We start from the raw sequence: 22,454 nt of genomic DNA on the forward strand, positions 1-22,454 counted from the left end.
GAAAAAGGAACGAAATGACTGAACTATACTGTTCGGAGAGATTCAGATTCTCGAAAGAGGAGATACGAATTCGAATCACAGTCCAGCACCAAATTTTTAAACGTCTCTAGTTCAATCAAGTACAAGTAAAATAAGAGCCCTGTCCCTTTAAATGGCTATCGGTTCAGCAAATAAAATAAAATTTGCTAATGTAAGTAAGCTTACTGGCGACTGTATTTCTGTTTACCATGATTTCCGCTGTGTCATTTCCCAACGTAAACCGGCTCTGCCCAGTCGGTAATGAAGCAACGTGATGTTTAATGCGGATTCTGTATTATAACGTCTTTCTCTTGAGGTTACCAGAGGTAAAATAAATATGTTTGTGCCTCTTAAAAGTAAATGCCTGAACCCATGCATTGCACCTCTGATAGCTCGTTCCACCAGACCATTGTGGTCACATTACCCAGCCCCAGGAGTGTGCTGTAACGGATGATGTGCTTAGCTTACAAAATTAGTCACGGTGGAAAAAATGCGAGTCTATTAAATGGTCAAGTCGAAGCAAGCTTCTGACGCAGAGATTATGCTATTCTCATGTCAGCAGGCTGTAAAGACTCTTCTAGGCATCATAGGCAGGATGTGAAGCCATTTTGATTTTTCACAAATTCAGCAAATTTCTTAGTTCGCGAAAATCCACTGTGAAGTGTGAAGTTGCCGGATAATTCGATTATTACTGTAATTATTAATATCATTTTATTCATACCGCTGCTGGAACACGACCGTAGTCTTGAGGTAAAACGCGAGACCAGCTAATATGACGTCTGGCGATCGAAAGCACATATCGACAAAATTTTTATCGCCCCTTTCCTCTCGGTGCTGAAGTTATGAGTGTAATTCAAGCGAATCTACAATATCATATTAGCTGGTCTCGCGTTTTACCTCAAGACTACGGTCGTAGTCAAGAGTAATGTACTAAGACTGGAGTCAAGACTTCCTCTGGGAAGTGCCGCAGTCTACATGTTGCCAGATCGAGCATATTGCCAGACATAGAATTCTGAGAGGAGCATGACTGTGTTGTCCACCTTACGTGAACGACTCGGCGGTCAATTTTTTGGTCTGAGACTGTATCTACAACACATATTGTACGCTTAAGACCCAGAAGAATTTAAAAAAAAAAGTATTTTTTAAGAGAGCAACGTTAACCATAGCGTTCGAAGTATTCATAGTATTGTATACGTGTGTGTAAACGCCTTCCAATGACCACTCAAGAAAGACAAGGATACACAGTCTAGCTTCAATATTATAAATACGCCTCAGTTTGTGGATGAACTCAGACTTAGGTTGATAATAATTTTGAAAATTTAGCAGCCCTGTACCCATTGGTGTTAAACTCGTTTTCAACCAATGATTCCCACAGCTACAGGGATACTACTTGTGATACCTCTTAGACAGAATACTTAAGCAGTGTTATCAGACGAAAAGATCAACCTGACACAAACTGTGGGAAGTTTGTTTTACAACCTTCGTACCTGGATATTCAGCTTTTTCCTATTTGAGATATCTGTGAACGTTGCTGCTTAAGACGATTTAAGCAGAAACTAAATTCCCTCAGCTTCGACAATGTTTAAAGAAATCATCTTATCGGCTCTAAATCGTGGTTTGTGAATTGTTTACCGGCCGTACTCTTCCGTATTTTGCCGGTTGGAAGGCGAAAGCTTACTGACAAATTTCACACAGAAATTACTGTTACAGTGTACTTATGGAGCTAAATGAGTGAACTGCGTATTTTCCGGTGAGAAAGAGCACTGGCAAACAGTCTTCGCTACATTAGGTTATTTAAACTGGTGTCACTCTGAGCTAGAATTTATGATCAGCGACTAAGTGTAAGGTCAACGTTTCGGATGCGAGTTTTGCGACTGTGAAATACTTTCCTACATTATAGAAGCGAATATTAAATTTGAACTAATATTGCGAAAATTTTGTACTTGGACAGCTTAGAATGAAAATACTTCTGTTTATTGCAAAGGGAAACAATAGATTTTCTAAAACACTGTCTGTCATACACTACTTGAAACAGGTCATGTCGACCAAATCATGTGGAAGAACTAACAGCAACGTATATCGGAAAGCAGTAAGATCACTTACCTTTTAGTTTTTCAGTACTCGATAGCCATTTCTAGGCGAAAGTAAATGAAGAAAGGCAGTGCGATTTTGTTACCAAGTAACGTCTTCGTCAATTACTTTAGTTTTAATGTAATCTACGACTAATTGCTGGTGTTTGATATTAACATGAAAAGGATTCCGTAGACAGGGAAAGAAACTGTTCTTGGGAAACTACTTCTATAGTGACCAAAAGGCATTAAATGATGTTCTAGCACTTGTGTTACAGCAGCGGTATGAATAAAATGATATTAATAATAACAGTAATAATCGAATTATCCGGCAACTTCACACTTCACAGTGGATTTTCCCGAACTCAGAAATTTGCTGAAATTGTGAAAAATCAAAATGGCTTCACATCCTGCCTATGATGCCTAGAAGAGTCTTTACATCCTGCTGACATGAGAATAGCATAATCTCTGCGTCAGAAGCTTGCTTCTACTTGACCATTTAATAGACTCGCATTTTTTCCACCGTGACTAATTTTGTAAGCTAAGCACATCATCCGTTACAGCACACTCCTAGGGCTGGGTAATGTGACCACAATGGTCTGGTGGAACGAACTATCACAGGTGCAATGCGTGGGTTCAGGCATTTACTTTTAAGAGGCACCAACATATTTATTTTACCTCTGGTAACCTCAAGAGAAAGACGTTATAATCCAGAATCCGCATTAAACATCACGTTCCTTCATTACCGACTGGGCAGAGCCGGTTTACGTTGGGAAATGACACAGCGGAAATCATGGTAAACAGAAATACAGTCGCCAGTAAGCTTACTTACATTAGCAAATTTTATTTTATTTGATGAACCGATAGCCACTTAAAGGGACAGGGCTCTTATTTTACTTGTACTTGATTGAACTAGAGACGTTTAAAAATTTGGTGCTGGACTGTGATTCGAATTCGTATCTCCTCTTTCGAGAATCTGAATCTCTCCGAACACTATAGTTCAGTCATTTCGTTCCTTTTTCCAAGACTGCAATCTTCTCTAGGTCTCCTCCAAAGGTACGTACGTGGGTCTGAAACCTGATCCAGTAAAAAAATATTCATAATTTCATTTCTAGCTTTATCAAGTGCACACCGACCTGCTAGTGAAAATTAACGGGCAATTTCAATGTCTGTTCATGTGTTGCCAACAATCGCAACAGGTGTCGTTATTTCTGGTCAAACACGCACGCATCTTACTGTTCATGAGTAAGCAACTGATACATACGCTATATTCGTGGGTGCACCGTATGTGTGCAGTTCGATTGTCGCTTAGGCACAAAAGTTTGTATCCTTATTTTAGATTCAGACACCTAGCGGCTCGTAAGAAAAACCGATACGTAACATTTGATTTTCTTAGTTATCAATCGGATTACGTGTTGGGTTCGTATCTCCGTCACAGAACTTCACATCATGGACTTCATCTTTAAATGCATGCACACTTTGTTACTTCAGAATGGAGGTATATCAGACATCTTTCGTGGTTAGATAACAGGGACGAAAGGGTCTCGACAGGAGTCACGGTTTATTACAATAATTGTCGTCTTTTATTTTCAAGTTTGGATTTGGTTACTGGTATTGGCAAAAATTTCGGTAATTCATGATTCTTCATGGCTAATCATCAATATGATGTGATTAGATTAGATTAGATTATATTAGATTACCTCTTGTTCCATAGATCATGAATACGACATTTCGTAATGATGTGGAACGTGTCATTTTAATGAAAGATTTCTTTAAATACCATGATTCAATTTCTTTAGAACAATTTTTTACACTCTCTCTCATTGCTTTTTATTTCTCCCTCTCTCTCTCTCCTTAGTTTTGAGTACACTTACGAAAGAAATATCAAAACAACAATGAGAGTTACTGATTTATGATGCTCAGTTTGCAGTCAGTTCTGAGTATTATTAATAACTACGCTCCAGTCCCTAAACCTAGTTACAGAAAGCGAATCAGACGCATTACGTATTCCAGGCCGTAGCAGCCGCGACTTGGAGACACCAGCTATGGTCACTTCCCAGACCGCTGTAGGATCACATCGGTTCGTTTTCTTCCTGCTGGTACTGTAACTGAGATTTGGCAACAAGGCAACGTATGTTTGGCAACTCTGTGATCGACGAGTTACTTCCTGGTGTGCACGGAATTAAGCCTCAAAGTTCACTTGATTTTACCTGTCATTTCCATTGAATAATCTAAGTTATTATCGCTTGAATGGTAACAAAAGATTAAAAATTTACGGTTTTCAGCCCAGGAAAGTCGTTGCAGGTGGAAATCGCAACTAATCTCGACCTTTAAATAGCGGTTTACGAGTTCTAGTTACTATTGCCGTCGAAATAGGAAGCTGAGACCCATACCTCCTCGCCAGCTTTGTGGTAACGTGCTGACCTGTGAAACAGCGTCTGTTACAGTTCGCAGTTCCAGTCTCACTGACTGTGACGTTTTTATCCCTTCTGTGAAAGAGCTACAAGCAGTCAGATCAAACATCAATAAGGAAATCGCAAGAAAACGCTTTCAGCTCATAGTGCAATGTTGAAAAACTTACAATGCTGCACAACAGGTAACGCCTCTTTCCGCTGCTGACAAGCGAATTTTGGGTTTCTAGGAATACGTAACTATATTTATGAAATGCCACATTTGCATACCTCTTGAGTATGACACAGCATACCAATTAAACACAGACCCAATCAAAATCTAAGTGAGTAGTATTTTACTAATTCGTGTCGATAGAGTCATGCTTGTGTACAGATACGTTCGTCGTAAAATTATCATGTTTAGTTTTATTTCATTTCTTATAATACAGTGCACAAATTTCGTAAGGTTTCCTTTAGTGTTGTTAAAACAATAGTAAACATGAGGGAGAAATTAATCATCAACGATATATGCGAATTCTCTGATGTTACCTATGACAGTCTGACAATGCACATGCAGTTTATTGAGTACATGCATGTAGAAAACTTGTTCCGAGTTAAAGCTGTCAAAGTTTGAAGAAGAATAAAATATCACTACCACACGACGGCTAATGTAGAAAATACTTTTTTGACATGTTATGGCACGATGCGCTCTCCCTGCACATCTTCGAGATGCATCTGCTGCCTGCTGTCTATTAAACCTGAATAGAACAAAATGTCACAGTAGTTAGTCCTTTTTCCACATGCGACTACTTTGGGTTGAGAAGTGAAGGGAATTATGTTCAAAGTTCCATTAGATTCATAACTTCAGCAGAGAGCAGAATTGCGTTTTATTAAATGTAGCACTGAATGTATTCGAACTCGCGACATCTTATCTATGCTACAAGCTGACACGTAGCTACAACAGCTCCAGAGCTCGGCAACTATTCCTGCAGAACTTTTGGATTCCACAGCACTGTGAGATTATGCATATGGCCAGGTCTTGACTTCTGAGAGACAAACAGTTACAGCTTTTCTTTTGGACTGAGTGACGTTTTCTAGTAACAGATAGCGCAATAGAATAGCTCACGTGGAAAGGAACACTTCCTATTTAAACTTCTGCATCCTACACTGTTGGCAGTTGTGTGTAGGTGGCAGTTACGTGATTTTATTTCTGTGATTACAAAATAGTCGAATGTATGCACTGGGTAGCCGAGGCAGCTAGTTCATGGTGATTCGGTCAACCAAATAAATGAATTTACTGAAGATGCTGCAAATTACTACAGGGAGCCTGTGTGTCATAATTCTCATCCAGTGTGGCGCAACTGCGTTACGCTAGAAAAATGACTCGCAGAGAAGAGGATTTCGTGGTCTGTTGGACCGATGGTAGGTTGTTATACCTATGGTCTGGGTTCGATTCCCACTTCTGTCAATGATTTTAGATAGGGAGAGACAGATTCCATTCTCTCCTGGCTACACCAAGTGAGGGAGATATAATGGCTGCGTGGTCTGAAAATTCACATTAAAGATGATATTCCTTCTTTACCAAGTAGACGGTAGGTTGAACCACAATAAAGTCTGGAGTGGCGACATGTAGAAACTCTTTCACCAGTAACCTTTTTTATACTAGTTATTTATTTCAAGTGACGACACAAACGCTATGTATGGTCCCAGCACACTTATTCCATCTTTTATTTGAGCTTCTGTATGTCGATAAAATTGGTTCTGAACTGGGAATGCAACTCAGACCGCCCTTAACGCAGAATTTGATCCCTTCGTGGCAATACAGCTCGGCTACAATTTGTTGTTTGTTCAAAACTGCAGATTCCTCAATACCTTCACATATTACGCGTGAATGGGATCGAATCCTGGCCCGGCACTAAAGATTTAATTATGTATTATCAAGCTCTATCATGAGAACACCTATCTGTTGGTGGATAATAATTTTGATTTTTAATGTATTTTCATTCGCTGTCAACTCTAACGATATCTGACGTTTTTAACTCCCAGTGAGACACAGAACTATTTGCGAGATGACTGTAAGTTCAAGATGCTATTCTGAGCAGCTGGTGGAGAAAAATTCGGAAGCTGACTTCTCTTTGTGTGTAGTCAACAACGATATGTGTGGGGCTCTATTCCCAGTGAGCGCTGAACTCTTCATCATACTATTTCAGTTCAAACACGCTCACATGTCACTGCTGGTGCCACAAACCCATATTTAACGTTCGTTTTCTCTAGAATATAACAGCGATAGGTGCCGGGTTGGAGTCCTGGGAAGGAAAAAATTAATGTTTCGTCTCGTCATTTCAGTTAAAACATCTAGCTACCGCCGCAAAATTCCGATATGTCACATTTGACTGTGCTTCGATAGCAATCCGATTAGGTTCCGGGTTCGAATCCGCGTCCAACACACAGCTTTACCTCATGGCATTTCAAGTAAGTTACTTGTGAAGAAGCAGTATTTAACATCTCTCGTCGTTCGTTAATAGGGACAATAGATGCTGGGTAGAAATTCGCGTCTGTTAAAAATGTTAGCGTTATGCAATTTAAAGTTGATATTTGCTAAGGAAACGTATGAAGATGCAGACTTCCTCGTTATCAATATGTGCGGCATATCTTTCGTGTTAACGAAACTAAATTCCCGCTTTACCTCTTCTTACGTGTCAAATGAAATGTATGCCATGAGGAATAGAATATTTGTTGACTGCGTCCTTTCTTGCTTCCATCCTTACCAACATATTTCTTCATTCTCGTGGTAATCATGACATTTTATGTGTATGCTGCAACAGATTGCAAGTGGACAAACTCGACATCGTGGTGCAAAGCGTTTGGTATCTTACATTATATTCAATTCGAATAAGCTTCCGGTGTATTTTTACTTCGTTTGTATTTTTAGATGATTATGAACGTTACGGAAATTTATCTCACATGCTTTATGTTGAGTGAGAAACATTGAATGATCCGTTTTGCTTTCCCTACGTTGAAATGATATAATGTCGGCGTCAACAGCCTTCTTCAACGCCGGAAGCTGAAACTTGTATCATTCTGGATTAATGATAATTGAATGTCTCATATGTATCCATAGCCCACAAGGCGACTTCAGAAACCATCAGGGGAGAACGCCGCATAAAAACCAAACGTGCGCGCGCGTCTCCACTCTGAAGAACCGTATCGGAGAATCACGGCAAGCATTTCGCTGAAGAGCTGCCTCGTCAGAGAGCCGAGAAATGGCAGCGTCGTAGCAAGTATTTGTCAACACTCTGATAGTGCATTTACTTCCGGGTGTAGGTCGGCGTTACCTCCCTAAATTCACTTGACATTCGTTTCCCACATCGAAGACCCGTACGATATAATCCACTGCAAGATGACACAACAGAAAGTATATTTAATTTCTGGACTCCAAGAGCGGCGTTCTTCACTTAAGTAACACCTGTTTGTGTGTGCATTCGGGAGGACGACGGTGCAATCGCGCGCCCGGCCATCCTGATTTAGGTTTCAAATGATTTCCCTAAATCGCTTCAGGCAAATGCCGGGGTGGTTCCTTAGGAAGGGCACGGCTAATTTCCTTCCCCATCCTTCCCTAATCCGAGCTTGTGCTCCGTCTCTAATGACATCGTTGTCGACGGGACGTTAAAACAGTAATCTCCACCTCCTCTGTGTGTTTAAGGTTGCGTTTTGAGGCTCAGGCAACATCGCAGTGACTATAGTCCGCCTCTGTCCGCCAGTGTGTCGTTAGCTCAGAGGTTCCCTTGTGCTTTGCAGTGCTTGTGCTATAAGACATAGCAGTTCGAATCACGGTAGAAGCCGCTGACTGCAACCTTTTACATTCCATTTTAATTAATGGAGTTGCAAACTGCTAGTAAAAATTTCTTATGCGAAATCTGAAGATTGCCTTTAAACATCAATCTTCGTCCAATTTCGACTTAGTAAATTAAGTTAATATCATGGATTTCTGCTTTGCAAATTCCAAGGTGCTTCACTGTAAAATAGGTCCTGAAAAGATTCAAACCGACTTTCAACGATATAAATTCGAACTTTGTTCGTCATATAGGTCTAACATGTCAGAAGGTTGTTTATGAAGAGCACATGTTCATTAATATAGTTCCGTTCTTCTAAATTTTTGCAATAGCATTTAACTGTAGACGTTTTCTAACACCGGCGTTAGCAATTCCTTTCCGTTCTCTGAAACCTTCAAAACGACAAATTTTTCTGGTTTAAATCTGATGACCTTAACTATCACTTCCTATCAACAATAAATACTTCATGAACCCATACATGGAACTCCAAATGTGCATTGTTCCTGCACTGCTACAGAGCATGCATTGCAACGTATTCACACAGTTTATTGCATAGACTTACCATAAGGAATGAAACAAGAACTGTAATACACTTTACACCATAGACGCTCACTCTGGCTTGACGAAAACATCCAAACATTGACCAAAAGTTGCACAAATAATTGAGTTTGAAAGGAAAAGAAAGGAGATATGAAGCATTTATAAATTCATCGAATGTAGTGAGGTGGTTTAATTTCGTCCCAGTCTATAAAATTAATTTCGGGCCATACTCAGCTCTTGCCGATTAATGTAATATAATACCCGCCTACTAATCAGGGCGTCTGTCTCCGTTGCTTTTGAGCGTGAATGGAAATTGTAGAAATTTTCTGTGGAGCAACATTTAATAATAAAGCGTTTTAAATCATCCAAAGCGATGAGCGGTAGCAGGCGCTTTCGATAAAGAACGGGAGAGTGCAGCGCCGCTGCTGTCGCCACGGCCGCTGCCAGTAGCCAGCAAATGGATCCCGGAGCTTTGCCGCATACGGCGTCCAGAGGAGGACAGTCTGCAGGAAATCTGCCACAAAATCGTTACTGGATAAAATTTTGATACCGGTGTGTCACAAAGCGAAATAGATTGAATCTGCGCTACCATTACATTCACGTCTTCAGCATTCAGACAGAAGAGGCTATAAAAATATTTTATGTCAGCTGCTCTCGATCCACTGACATTATGAACAGAAACAACGCACCTTACCGCTAGACCACTGGCGTAATCAGCCTAGGCTTTCTCTATCATGGCACAAGTTTTCCTCCAGGAAGTGTCGCAGTCTACAGTGTTGCCAGATTGTGCAGATAACCGGACTTAGAGAATTAGCGAGTTGGCCAGTTTTTTTGTTCCATGTCGCGATCGGCGCGGACTTAGCCTAAGAAGCGACCGGCCGCCGGTCCAGTTTTATGTCAAAGAGTGTACATCAACCGAGTTGCGTTCAATGAAGCCGTAAGTAAAGTTCTATGAACTGACTTCGCAGAAAATACTAAGAAATTTTGGTCTTATGTCAAAGCGGTAGGTGGATCAAAACAAAATGTCCAGACACTCTGTGACCAAAATGGTACTGAAACAGAGGATGACAGACTAAAGGCCGAAATACAAAATGTCTTTTTCCAAAGCTGTTTCACAGAGGAAGACTGCACTGTAGTTCTTCCTCTAGTTTGCGTACAGATGACAAAATAGTAGATATCGAAATAGACGACAGAGGGATAGAGAAACAATTAAAATCGCTCAAAAGAGGAAAGACGGCTGGACCTGATGGAATACCAGTTCGATTTTACACAGAGTACGCGAAGGAACTTGCCCCCCTTCCTGCAGCGGTATACCGTAGGTCTCTAGAAGAGCGTAGCGTTCCAAAGGATTGGAAAAGGGCACAGGTCACCCCCTTTTCAAGAAGGGACGTCGAACAGATGTGCAGAACTATAGACCTATATCTCTAACGTCGATCAGTTGTAGAATTTTGGAACACGTATTATGTTCGAGTATAATGAATTTTCTGGAGACTAGAAATCTACTCTGTAGGAATCAGCATGGGTTTCGAAAAAGACGGTCGTGTGAAACCCAGCTCGCACTATTCGTCCACGAGACTCAGAGGGCCATAGACACGGGTTCACAGGTAGATGCCGTGTTTCTTGACTTCCGCAAGGCTTTCGATACAGTTCCCCACAGTCGTTTAATGAACAAAGTAAGAGGATATGGAGTATCAGACCAATTGTGTGATTTGATTGAAGAGTTCCTAGATAACAGAACGCAGCATGTCATTCTCAATGGAGAGAAGTCTTCCGAAGTAAGAGTGATTTCAGGTGTGCCGCAGGGGAGTGTCATAGGACCGTTGCTATTCACAATATACATAAATGACCTTGTGGATGACATCGGAAGTTCACTGAGGCTTTTGCAGATGATGCTGTGGTGTATCGAGAGGTTGTAACAATGGAAAATTGTACTAAAATGCAGGAGAATCTGCAACGAATTGACGCATGGTGCAGGGAATGGCAATTCAATCTCAATGTAGAAAAGTGTAATGTGCTGCGAATACATAGAAAGATAGATCCCTTATCATTTAGCTACAAAATAGCAGGTCAGCAACTAGAAGCAGTTAATTACATAAATTATCTGGGAGTACGCATTAGGAGTGATTTAAAATGCAATGATCATATGAAGTTGATCGTCGGTAAAGCAGATGCCAGACTGAGATTCATTGGAAAAATCGTAAGGAAATGGAATCCGAAAACAAAGAAAGTAGGTTACAGTACGCTTGTTCGCCCACTGCATGAATACTGCTCAGCAGTGTGGGATCCATATCAGATAGGGTTGATAGAAGAGATAAAGAAGATCCAATGGAGAGCAGTGCGCTTCGTTACAGGATTATTTAGTAATCGCGAAAGCATTACGGAGATGATAGATAAACTCCAGTGGAAGACTCTGCAGATGAGACGCTCAGTAGCTCGGTATGGGCTTTTTTAAAGATTCGAGAACATACCTTCACTGAAGAGTCAAGCAGTATATTGCTCCATCCTACGTATATCTCGCGAAGAGACCATGAGGATAAAATCAGAGAGATTAGAGCCCACACAGAAGCATACCGACAATCCTTCTTTCCACTAACAATACGAGACTGGAATGGAAGGGAGAACCCATAGAGGTACTCAGGGTACCCTCCGCCACACACCGTCAGGTGGCTTCCGGAGTATGGACGTAGATGTAGATGTAGATGTAGAGGGCATATTACTTATATAAATAAGGAACACGCGTGGCCCCATCTCTGATCCCTGGAGCACCTCCCACTTGACCTTACCCTACTCAGACCCTTTGTATACCCTTTTCTATGCTCGAGATCTAAATATAAAAAGACATACAGCGTAAAAAACCTAGTGGTACGTACATATCCAACTAATACTTGTAACATCGATTTCATCATATAATCAGTAACCCTTTCCTTCCTATACAGAGGGGTGCATAGTGTGTACAAGTAAATAAACAGACTTTGCTAAAATATGTGTAATATGGCTGCGTTAGATGCCTGCTGAAAGGATGTTCTCTTTTAGAGAAATATGTCATTGAATTTCACTGAGCAAAGCCTTTTTTCTCTTGAAGGAGCTTTATTCCTTTGAAAAAGTAAGCGCAAAAAACGTTCTTCACAGTTGCGAAGAGAAAACCAGAGCGAGTAAAGATCCCGGGACAGCTGACATTTTAAATGTCCTCTTTCATTTCAGGTTGCGTTAAAGGGAGTTTCGGTTTGTTCTGCCGTCCCCGGAGACCTGGAGCTCGGGCAAACAAAGGTCTGAAATTCGGAACCAACGTGAAATATAAAAAAGGTAATGAGATTCTTTACTAGCTATTTCACGTAACACGTGCATTTTAACGAGAACCCATTCTTTCCAGTGACGAATGGAATATATCCATTATAGCGCCAACATTCTATGTCTCTCGTTACTATTATTTGCAGCTATTGCATGTAAATATCTACGCTCGAGGTGAACATTTATTCTGGTTGGCGGAGTTTTGTTCCTTCCATTCTTGAATTCTGAAGCACTGAAGCAGTTCCGAATAGTCGAGGCATATACAACACATTTTTTCTAATAGGCCATGCAAAAACATCTACCATGTATCTGAAGTTCACACGTAACGTACTTCTACCCTCTATCAATCTAGATTTAGGCCTTCAACTGTTTGTCTAAATCTTCCATGACGACGAACAGTTAAATTAGAATTTATATTACTTCTTCATTTGCTCTCTACGCTGCAAGGCAGCAGTTTATTTTCTCCAGCTTTCTGATTTTAAAGAGATATGAAGATTGGAAGATACAGTAATAAAAATCGTTTTCTGTCGTTTGAAATGTTTCGACTATGCCAGTTTACAGTTGGAACACACTGTTTCATCATCAGTGATTCAATTCTTCTGAAAGTACTTTCATCTGGGTGTCACACTAGAAAAGTGTGGCTGCGAATTTTGTTTTACTTTCTTTTAGATATGAAATCACAGTGAAGTTACTTCCACATTTGGTGTGCACCGTTACATCATTACACTATATACAACAGTGTAGGCCACATGCGAGAATTACTTAATTGTGGTATCATATACAAAACGAATTGATAAAATTTTGAGATATGCGTTTCTGGCTTGTTGACATAGTAATGGAAGTGATTATTTAAGTGCTGAATGCCTGATAATCGAACTGTGACTTCGAAATGCATCATGGCATAGTAAAAACGGTAAAAACGAAAGCGACTGTTTTTGTCACCGACTCATACATTTACTTCACTGCCTCCATGTGGCCAACAATAGATACCATGATAACTACGAAATATCTACAGATTGCTGTGTCATCACTGAGCAGCTATTACATGTTCATTCGTCAGCTATACATTTAATAATGATGATTATGCTAGCAAACTGAGTACGACAGAAATACGTTTTAGTTGTTCTATAGACTGGTATTATTACTGTAATCGTTTTTGTCCCACAGAAGAGACTTTTGAATAGTTTTCTGTTCTTTGATTTGCATCATAAATCCGAACTGACTTGTATGTATATTAAAATATTTCTTTAAAGAATTTTATCATGACTGTTTTAATAAAAAACTTTAAAGAATTTTTTTAACACGCGTCAGAAAAGCTGTGAATGCCCACACTGTACAAAACGTATGGCCGGGAATGTTTGAAAGTAGTACCCACATAGTTTTAAAACTATCACACCATCTAAAGTATCTAATCTCGAACACAAGATAGAAATAAATTTCCCACTGAATGACTGCATACCTAAAATCTTGTTTCGATGTTTTTTAAAAGAAATTTTTGTAGTGTTCATAGCACATTCGACTGTCAGTATGAATAATAAAAAAATTTTTACCTCGTTCTCTTCAAATCGTTAAAGAAGAGAATATGAGCATCTGACATATGTTTTTAGAGAAAGATACAAAAAATTAAGTATAGTGACTACATTATTAATGGGGAGGTTTTTTGTAGAAATGCGTAGAAGAGAATGTAGAAAACACAATGTAAAATAAGTAACAGCAATACAGGACATCTTAAGACACCAAGAAATAACGTCACTGGTACTAGGGAGGGCCGAAAAGTGTAGAAATTCTACGAGAACAAGAAGAGTGGAATATATTCAATAAAATAGTGATCATACTGGGAGTTAAGTGCTGCTTTGGAAAAGAATCTGAGGAGGGTCTATCGTGGCAGACTGCCTCAAACCACTCAGAAAACTGTAGACATAAGGCAGTGGGGTCTCTGTGAATACAGCACCACTGTAATAGTTGCCGACCATACAGCTCAATGTCTTCTAGCATTCTTGTAAGCTATATCTGTGCTCAATCGAGTATCTTGTACAGCGGTATTTCGGGACGTTCACCTACCGCCTGGATGTTAGAAAACCAGATCAGTTCTGTAATTTGTGTGGTTGCTTTGTCTCACTAGACAAATGACGAGCGTCGGGACGTTGCTACAGAACAACTGAATACTGAGCCGCAGATAATAAGGTTCCCAAAGGTATCCTTTTTTATATGGTGTAATACTAGCAACAGTTCTTCACTGAAGACGTAACTGCCATTCTGTAAATGAACTTTTACAACAGGTTTCCAAATACAAGAAATTTATTTTACTTCCGTCTGTTATCACAGAATTGTTAGGTCCTGTAGGAAACCATGGGAAAAATTGAAAAACTAAAATATAACGGTTAAAGTGCCGCCAATTATGAATCATTGCTAGACTCGCTCAACCATTAATTTATCGATACCTTCATAGCTCACTTAATCGATATGGTCATGTGGGTAGTGTCTCCAAATATTTCTGTCAGCAAACGATTCCTTCTCTCACGTACACGACAAAGACATGACTTGCATCCAAACAGTAATGGCTGGCCCGCATACGCATACATTTTAACGTACTGAAAATTTCTTCAAATATAATTATGTAGATAAGGCCTTTCAACGTCAATCTCCGTTATTCAGAATTAAAATATGGTCTTTTTTCACTGAAACAGCCCGTGATATCACATGTTAAATACAACAGTTTTCCAGAAACTGACATGATGCGTTTTACCACAGTAAAGCGAAACAATATGAAACCTCTACTGCTTGGAATCATACTAATCCTGCTTCGCTAACCAGTCAGCCTAAAGCCACCCGGTTAGACCACTTTTCTTGAAGGTTACCTCATATCTTTCACTTCGACTACATTTGTCTGAAAACGCAAAAAAATTTTGCACTAACTTAAATCAAGTGTTGACTTTACCCGCAGAACTGTTTTGTTCATATGACATTTTAATGTTTTGGCGATTTGGCTAAAATGGAAATCTATCTTAAGTTGGTGATGATCATTATAGAGCTTGCTATTTAATTCTGAACCCTTAGTAAATGGATAACTGAATTCAAACTTTCCTCTACACCTCTTGGAGGTAATGAAGGTAGTGAAGCTTATTCAACAGCAATCATAGAGCAACAAAGAACAATTTCGAATATAGTATGACCGCCGATCTCAATAATATGAAATAAATAACCTCTTATCAGCATCAGAAGCATGACATCCATATTACTTACAAGAGGAGAAATTACTCAGAGAAGGATTTATTCCTGATCGGTACCACATTTTGTTAATACTGCCAGGAACAAATTAAGAATGATTTCTCACTATTTCATTTCCCTTTTTAAAAAGAAAGAACGTAGATGCATTGGTAGAGCCATTTGTTAGTCTGTATGAGATGTGTGTCTACCACTTCATCCCAGATATGAATAGGAAGTGATAGCAGAAATTAGATGCCGTTGATTCCGCAGCAAAATAGTGGGATTACCAGATAGCTTGAGGGCAGTTTCTTAAGCAAATACATTTTCTTGTTAGTAATTAACACGCAAAGTGTAAAATTAAACAGGTGATTGTTACATAGGATTTATGAAAGTGAGACATGACAATTACATGAAATATCTCATGGATTATAAGAGAAGAAACTCAAGCTCCACAAAAATGCACCTGCTGTACAAGTTGTTGATGAAAGAGCGGTAGATCTGAAGCAGGGATCAGTGATGAGTGAACCTTAATATATCATGATTCTCAGTTCTACATTATGTAGAAATGTGAGACTGGAAAATGTATTGAATACAGCGAATGGTAGCAGTCTGTGGAGGTTTTGCAGGCTTTGCGGAATTTGAAACTTATGATTTGAACGATCTTGAATAAAGACCTTTGTCTGTAAGGGTGACAAGTTCAGGAAAGAGGTACACTGTCCATGTAGGGGATGGAGACACTTCCTCCTTTCTGTCGTATCGCCTGTAGGATCTATCAAAAAAATTCTAATCGGATCACAGGAGACACCACAATGGTAATGCCACGTGACCTTATGTTCAGAATGTAGGCACTGTGAAACACTACAACATATCTTGCCTAACTTTTTTTTTAACTTAGAATCGATTTAATAAATTACTGTAAAGAAATGCTAACATATATCACAGTCAGTCTGATTTATGATAGATAAAAGATTGTGAATTATGATACACGCAGAAAAGAGTACAGAAAATTATTAGAAATTCAGTTTCATCTAGGAGGCAAAGTGCATTCAATAGCAATTTTAATGTGTTACTGAATGATATTCAGAGGTTTGTTTCTCACAGTACACTGATTGCATGCTACTTTCATGCCAGTTATTTTGTGTTAATTCAAGACACAGTACGCTTTGGAGGATTGTATTTACCAAAGCAAAAAACATTTGACACGTTATTTGTGTTCATAGAAAGCAGGAAGAGTGCTGTTCGTTTTTGTGCTGTATAAATGGAACGATATCCGTCTGCATGTCACCCATCTAGACAGTTATTTGTGAACCTCTTCAGCCGGTTACCAGAAACTTAATGTGCAACAGCTAGAAATGGTAACAGCACCACTGAGTGACGTTGGAAGGGGTAAATTAACATTCTAGACACAGTCTCTGAGGATACGCGCATTAGTTCCTATGGAAACGAACATGGTGCTGGCATGTGTCAAGGATGTGTAATACACGTTCTTCATCGTCAGTTGTTATATCCGTATCACGGCTCTCTCTCCATAAAGAGTTATAAAGAAACAATTTCTAAGATCGTGTTAAAGTTAATTGCTATAGTGGCTTTGTTAAAAATGTACACCAGATTTATCATGTATCTTGTTTGGTGAAGAAGTAGTATTTGCAAATCATGACCAGGTAAACTTTCGAAACATGCACTGCTGTTCCACAAAAAATCCCCATAGACATGTTCAGATATAAAGTCATCGCCCTTGAAGTGTAAATATGTCATGTGGAATAGTGAGCAACCAACGCACTGACCGTGTTCTAATAAAAGCCAACTTTCACAGACATTAAAAGGTTTATTACTGCATACCAGAAGGAATGCATGGTATCAGAATGATGGTTGTCCACGTTAGCGGCGTACAGCAGCCTGTTTTCGCAACAGACCGGGACCTGCACCTTGGTCAACCCATTCACAAAATTTGACTCCGGAGGGAGTTATCTCCTTGGGAAGTTAAAATGCGCTGTTTACAAGGAGAAGTCGATTAACCCAGATGAAATAGAACTACTTATTAATGCTGCCTGCGCTAAAATTTCTGAAAGTGCATTAACGTGTACATCAATACTTACTTGCAAGAATGTTAATACGTAATAAAGCTGGCGGTTGGAATATTAAACACCACCTTCAGAAGCAAATTCTCTTTCCTCTTCAGAATTCAAGACATTTGGCAGTTGAATTTAAAATCGAGGCACATAAAGTCCAGTTTAGCATTTGTCTTCGTAGGCAGATGGCATATCCGTAGCACTTGCAATTTTCTTATTTTACTTTAAAACAACTCGTAAAAATTTTTCTAATATGTTAACAATTCTCACTTCGTTGTCAACTGTGAGAGAGTGGTCATAAACGTACGGCTTAATTCTCCACAGAGCAGCAGCAGGGAACGCGTCTGCCATTTAAGTCGTCGCTGAGTGGTCCCTCTGAGACTTAATTACGGAAAGAAATATTTGCAGGAATGCTGAATAATTCGTGACAACCGACCGAGACGAAGCTCTCTCGCGTCTGTTGAAATGAGACTTCTTCACTTAGGAAGCGTAATGAGGCGACAGTAGGTCCAGAACAGAGCTGCATCACCCTTAATTTTCCCTCCTAGAGAAATAAACACCACGACTGTGATGAAACTGCTTAACTATGTGCCATGAAGGAACGAGGAGTCAAACAGCCAATCCCAAGTTAATTTTGCGAAACACCAGAAGCTTCTAGAAAAGAACGAATACCTTCACGCAGACAAATTACGACAGTAAACTTAATGTTTGATATACGTTTATAGAACCAGACTGCACAGAATTCGTGTGTTTCTTACGGAATGAAATCAGTTAGTGTGAATATATTTGTTGGTATTGATAGGCTATCTCCTTTCACGTTTATTTAATTTATAGACAGCATTTTGGGTTCCTCAGAAATAATGATTTTTTTTTCTTTTTGCTTTGTGCTAAAATAAGGAATGAGGAGGTTCTGCGCAGAATCGGAGAGGAATGGAATATGTGGAAAACACTGATAAGGAGAATGGACAGGACGTTAAGACATGAGGGAATGACTTCCATGGTACTAGAGGGAGCTGTAGAGGGCAAACACTGCAGAGGAAAACAGACTGGAATACATCCAGCAAATAATTCAGGGCGTAGGTTGTAAGTGATATTGTGAGATGAAGATGTTACCACAGGAGAGGAATTTGTGGCGGGCCGCATAAAACCAGTCAGGACACTGATGACCCCAAAAAAAAGTGTGAATTAGCAATTTTAATATGATATGCAACAGTCTTTGTTTCTGTATGGTACCCCTTTCCTTCCATTTTGAACAAACAATTTGTTTGATTGCAGCTTTGGTGAATCTTCTGACGTTCATGATGATGATGATGTATGATTTGTCGGGCGCTCAACTGCGCGGTCATCAGCGCCCGTACAAATATCTAATCTGTACATGGTCCAATCTAGACACTTTGACAAATGATGACGAAAGGATGAGAACAACACAAACATCCAGTCCTCGGGCAGAGAAAATCCCCAACCAGGCCGGGAATCGAACCCGGGACAGAGATAGATTCGCTAGCCACTAGACCACGAGCTGCGGACCCTGACGCCCCCAGTGGACACATCCTCCCCCTCCCCCCCCTCCTTAGGGAACGTCTCATTCCAGACGAGTGTAGCCCCAATGTTTGCGTGGTAGAGTAATTTTGGTGTACGCGTACGTGGAGAACTTGTTTGCGCAGCAATCGCCGACATAGTGTAACTGAGGCGGGATAAAGGGAACCAGCCCGCATTCACCGAGGCAGATGGATAACCGCCTTAAAAACCATCCACAGATTGGCCGGCACATCGGATGAATTCATGCTGGAAACCGCCACGCCTTCCCCTCGGGAAACAGTGCGTTAGACCGCATGGCTAGCCGGGCGGCTTAGAATAATAGTAACGAGTGTTTTATCTGAAAGTTTTAAGAGTTTTCAAATAAAAAATTCGGAGGATTTACTTTCCAGCACGACCTCCGTGGCGTTAGTTTCAGTGATTCGTTTCTTCATATCATTAATCATAGGCGTTTATAGTACTTCGTTTTAGCAAAATTCTTTCAGGCATAACCTGCAGTGCTTCATTTCAGTTGATGTAGGAGATAAAAGACTCGCGTCTTCTTTGTTCATCCATCTTTCTGTAAACGCCTGTATGTACGTATTTCGCACAGACTTGGCTGATTGTAATGGTGGAGCTCCTTATTGAATAACGACTGGTTGTCAGTCAGCTAAACAACGAAGCATGAACTTGCAACGCATTAAGATACGAACACCGCACGAGTTATTAATTTCCACTTCGAGAGGTGATTATAATTAAAATTTCATCTCACAAGAGGGTACCTGAAACTTTGTGGAATCATTTGTAATGAACGCAGAAGAGAAATAACGAATCGCCCACTGAAAGAAAGACATTTTATTTTCCACGTGAGCGGGTAACATTTTTTAATTCCGTTGCTTGTTAAAGTTGCAGGTTACAAACTTTGCTCAATGTGGCGACCATCTGTGCCTACAACTGCCACAGATGCCCTTTTACAATTGTTTGTAGCACTTTTCGAGTGGTGGACCATGGTATGTTCAGCTGTCTTGACACAGACCCATGGTGACTGTCTGGAATTGTAATGCACACTGATGCTTGAGTTTCAATCCTTCGCCGCCTTACCACTACCGGAGCCTTACGTCAAGTCGTCACACTAACACTAATAACGAAGCAAATCGTTCGGCACGCTGACTGAACATCATTCGCATAAAGCTGTTTACGCAAACAGTAAATAGTTTTCCGTGTAGGCTGGCTCAAGTGGCGAAAGATTATTTACAACCATTCTGTACCGTTCGTACCCACGACATCGGGAAATAACGTCTTCAACTCCATCTTCATAAAAGGTGGTTGCGGGAGCTCGGCTGTTCAATATAAAATGTCAAATCAAAGCAGCTTCAGCTGTCTAAATGTCCAGTTTTATTTTATTTGTCGTACTGGTTTCAGCGTTACATTATGCTATCTTCATGCTATCTGACCGTTCGTTTAGGAAGATTCCCACATTTTGTACAATCGAAATAAGTGCCAGCATATGGTCAATGGTATCCGTAGACTTAATAACACAGCAGTCCTTTTGATCATCGTTTACAGAAATGAAAGGTGTGGGTTGCAGTTGCAGTGCGTTGCTTAATACAGGAACATGAAGCGATTTCACCAACAGTTGCAGTAACTTAAAGTGAAAACAACACGGCGAGCAGCAACGACATAAACAAGAATGTCACAAAACTCTGCAGCGTAACTGCAGCAAACCGAACCCTCGTGGCACAACATCTTACTGGCTCCCGCAATCAAAGAGCCTCCCATGAGACATGTCGCTAGTTCACCTGTCTGCAAGAATTGTGCAGAAGGTGTTACTGTCACCAAAGTTCCTGATCACAGTACAAAGATAAGAGCTAGAGGACGCACAATCCATTACACATACATGACGTTTTCGATGCGACAGGGTAGTGTCATGTCCATGTTATAACGAAACGAGGCGAAAAGGTGACTCGTTTCATCAAAGAGTGCAGTTGCTTCTAACAACAGGCAGTCTACAACAAAATGTTACGAGGTAGACTGAAAACTATCTACATCTTCACCTTTATGAGGTTGATACTCTGCCATTTTTCGGTGCTTTCTGAGAACGAGAGCTATTCCGGCTTATGCAAGACACTCTTGGCTTGTTTTACTTTTCCAAAACATATTTTAACAATTTTTGTGCTCTCTTCTTTGGGATTTTGTTTCTTCAGCCGTGCATGATGCTATGTTTTTGTGTCGGTAGCTTTAAAATTGCCACAAATTTTGTTACAAGCTTTCATGAATTATGGTACTCTAGCTTTGTTTCTTGCTATATTCGATGCGTTAAAAGACACCTGCTATTCTTAAAACCAAAGTTATCTTCACAAAATAAATAAAAAAGGGAGTGAAATAATCAGAAATCCATCTATAAAGAAAATTAGGGTACCATATTTTCTTGAGTCCATAATTGGATTTTGCCCCTACATTTCCTCATATCTTATATGACGCAGTCTTGATACTCCGCTCCTCCTCCATTACTTCATTTGTAATGTAGGAAGCCTCCGTTTATCTCATTTGTTAATTTCCCGGGTTTCTGAACCATACGTCGACTTCTTTCTACGATTGTAAGGTAAGAGAGTCCAGCGAAAGAGTCCATGATATCAAAGTTAAATATCTCGAGAACAAATATCGATAGATCAGAGTAACAAAAGGTACATTTGTTGTGAAAGCTGTAAGAATTTTATGCAGAAGTTACACAGAAATTTAGAGATCGATAAGATGCTAAGAGATGACGCCGTAGGCTGTGCAGCTCGTACATTATCAACGTCAAAATTAAACTCGTCCTCTACTAGCAGTCTCTGCAGTAACATCAAAAACTTTTCGAAATGTGCACCACTCTCAGTAGAGAGGTGGCGCAAACGTACAGTGAAACTTGCCATCGCGACCGGTAGCGTCTGAAAGGAAAAGGTTTCAGATGCCACACAGACTTCCGATTCAAGTTCCTCCAGTGTGGGAGAATGGTTCCGATAATGTCCTTCAACGTACGCCACAAAAGTAGTCACAAGAAGCCCGATACGGGGAAATCCGTCTTTGCACCAGGAAATTAGCAATAATCCACCTCAATGACTGTGTTCCCAAACTATTCCTCAAAAAAACGAAACACCTGTTCGGTGCAGTGTGGTGCGGCTCCACCTTGCATGAGCCCCTCGGTGCCTGGTCGATCCTCCAACACAAGTAGTGTGGCAGCAAATTCTTCCAAAACTGCAATGTAAAGTTCGCTAGGGATCGTTTCCCTCCAGAAAGAAGGGACAACAAATCCTCCGCTGCGTGCCTCAGCCCACACTGTAACTTCAGAAGAATACATTGACTACGCTTAACACAAATGGGAATTTTCGGAATACCAAAATCATCAGTTCTGTTTATTTATGACTCCATTCAGATGGAAGTTTGCTTTATCTTTGAACCACATGTAGCCAACATCAAATCATTCACTGTCAATCATTACGATAATCGGGTGCTCGTACAGGTATGTCCAGGTGGCTTTGGATTTTG

At 40.2% G+C, this 22,454-nt stretch overlaps 1 protein-coding gene across 1 annotated transcript in view; it reads left to right on the top strand.

The window, feature by feature from the left end:
• The window catches only part of LOC124799029, an 851,840-nt gene that overhangs the window by 86,274 nt on the left and 743,112 nt on the right, over positions 1 to 22,454 (top strand). Inside the window, exon 2 of the mRNA XM_047262565.1 lies at positions 12,052 to 12,153. Coding sequence (XP_047118521.1) covers positions 12,052 to 12,153 — 102 coding nt within the window. The remainder of the gene's footprint in view (positions 1 to 12,051; positions 12,154 to 22,454) is intronic.

Source organism: Schistocerca piceifrons, chromosome 5 (assembly GCF_021461385.2).
Source record: "Schistocerca piceifrons isolate TAMUIC-IGC-003096 chromosome 5, iqSchPice1.1, whole genome shotgun sequence".
NCBI lineage: Eukaryota > Metazoa > Arthropoda > Insecta > Orthoptera > Acrididae > Schistocerca > Schistocerca piceifrons.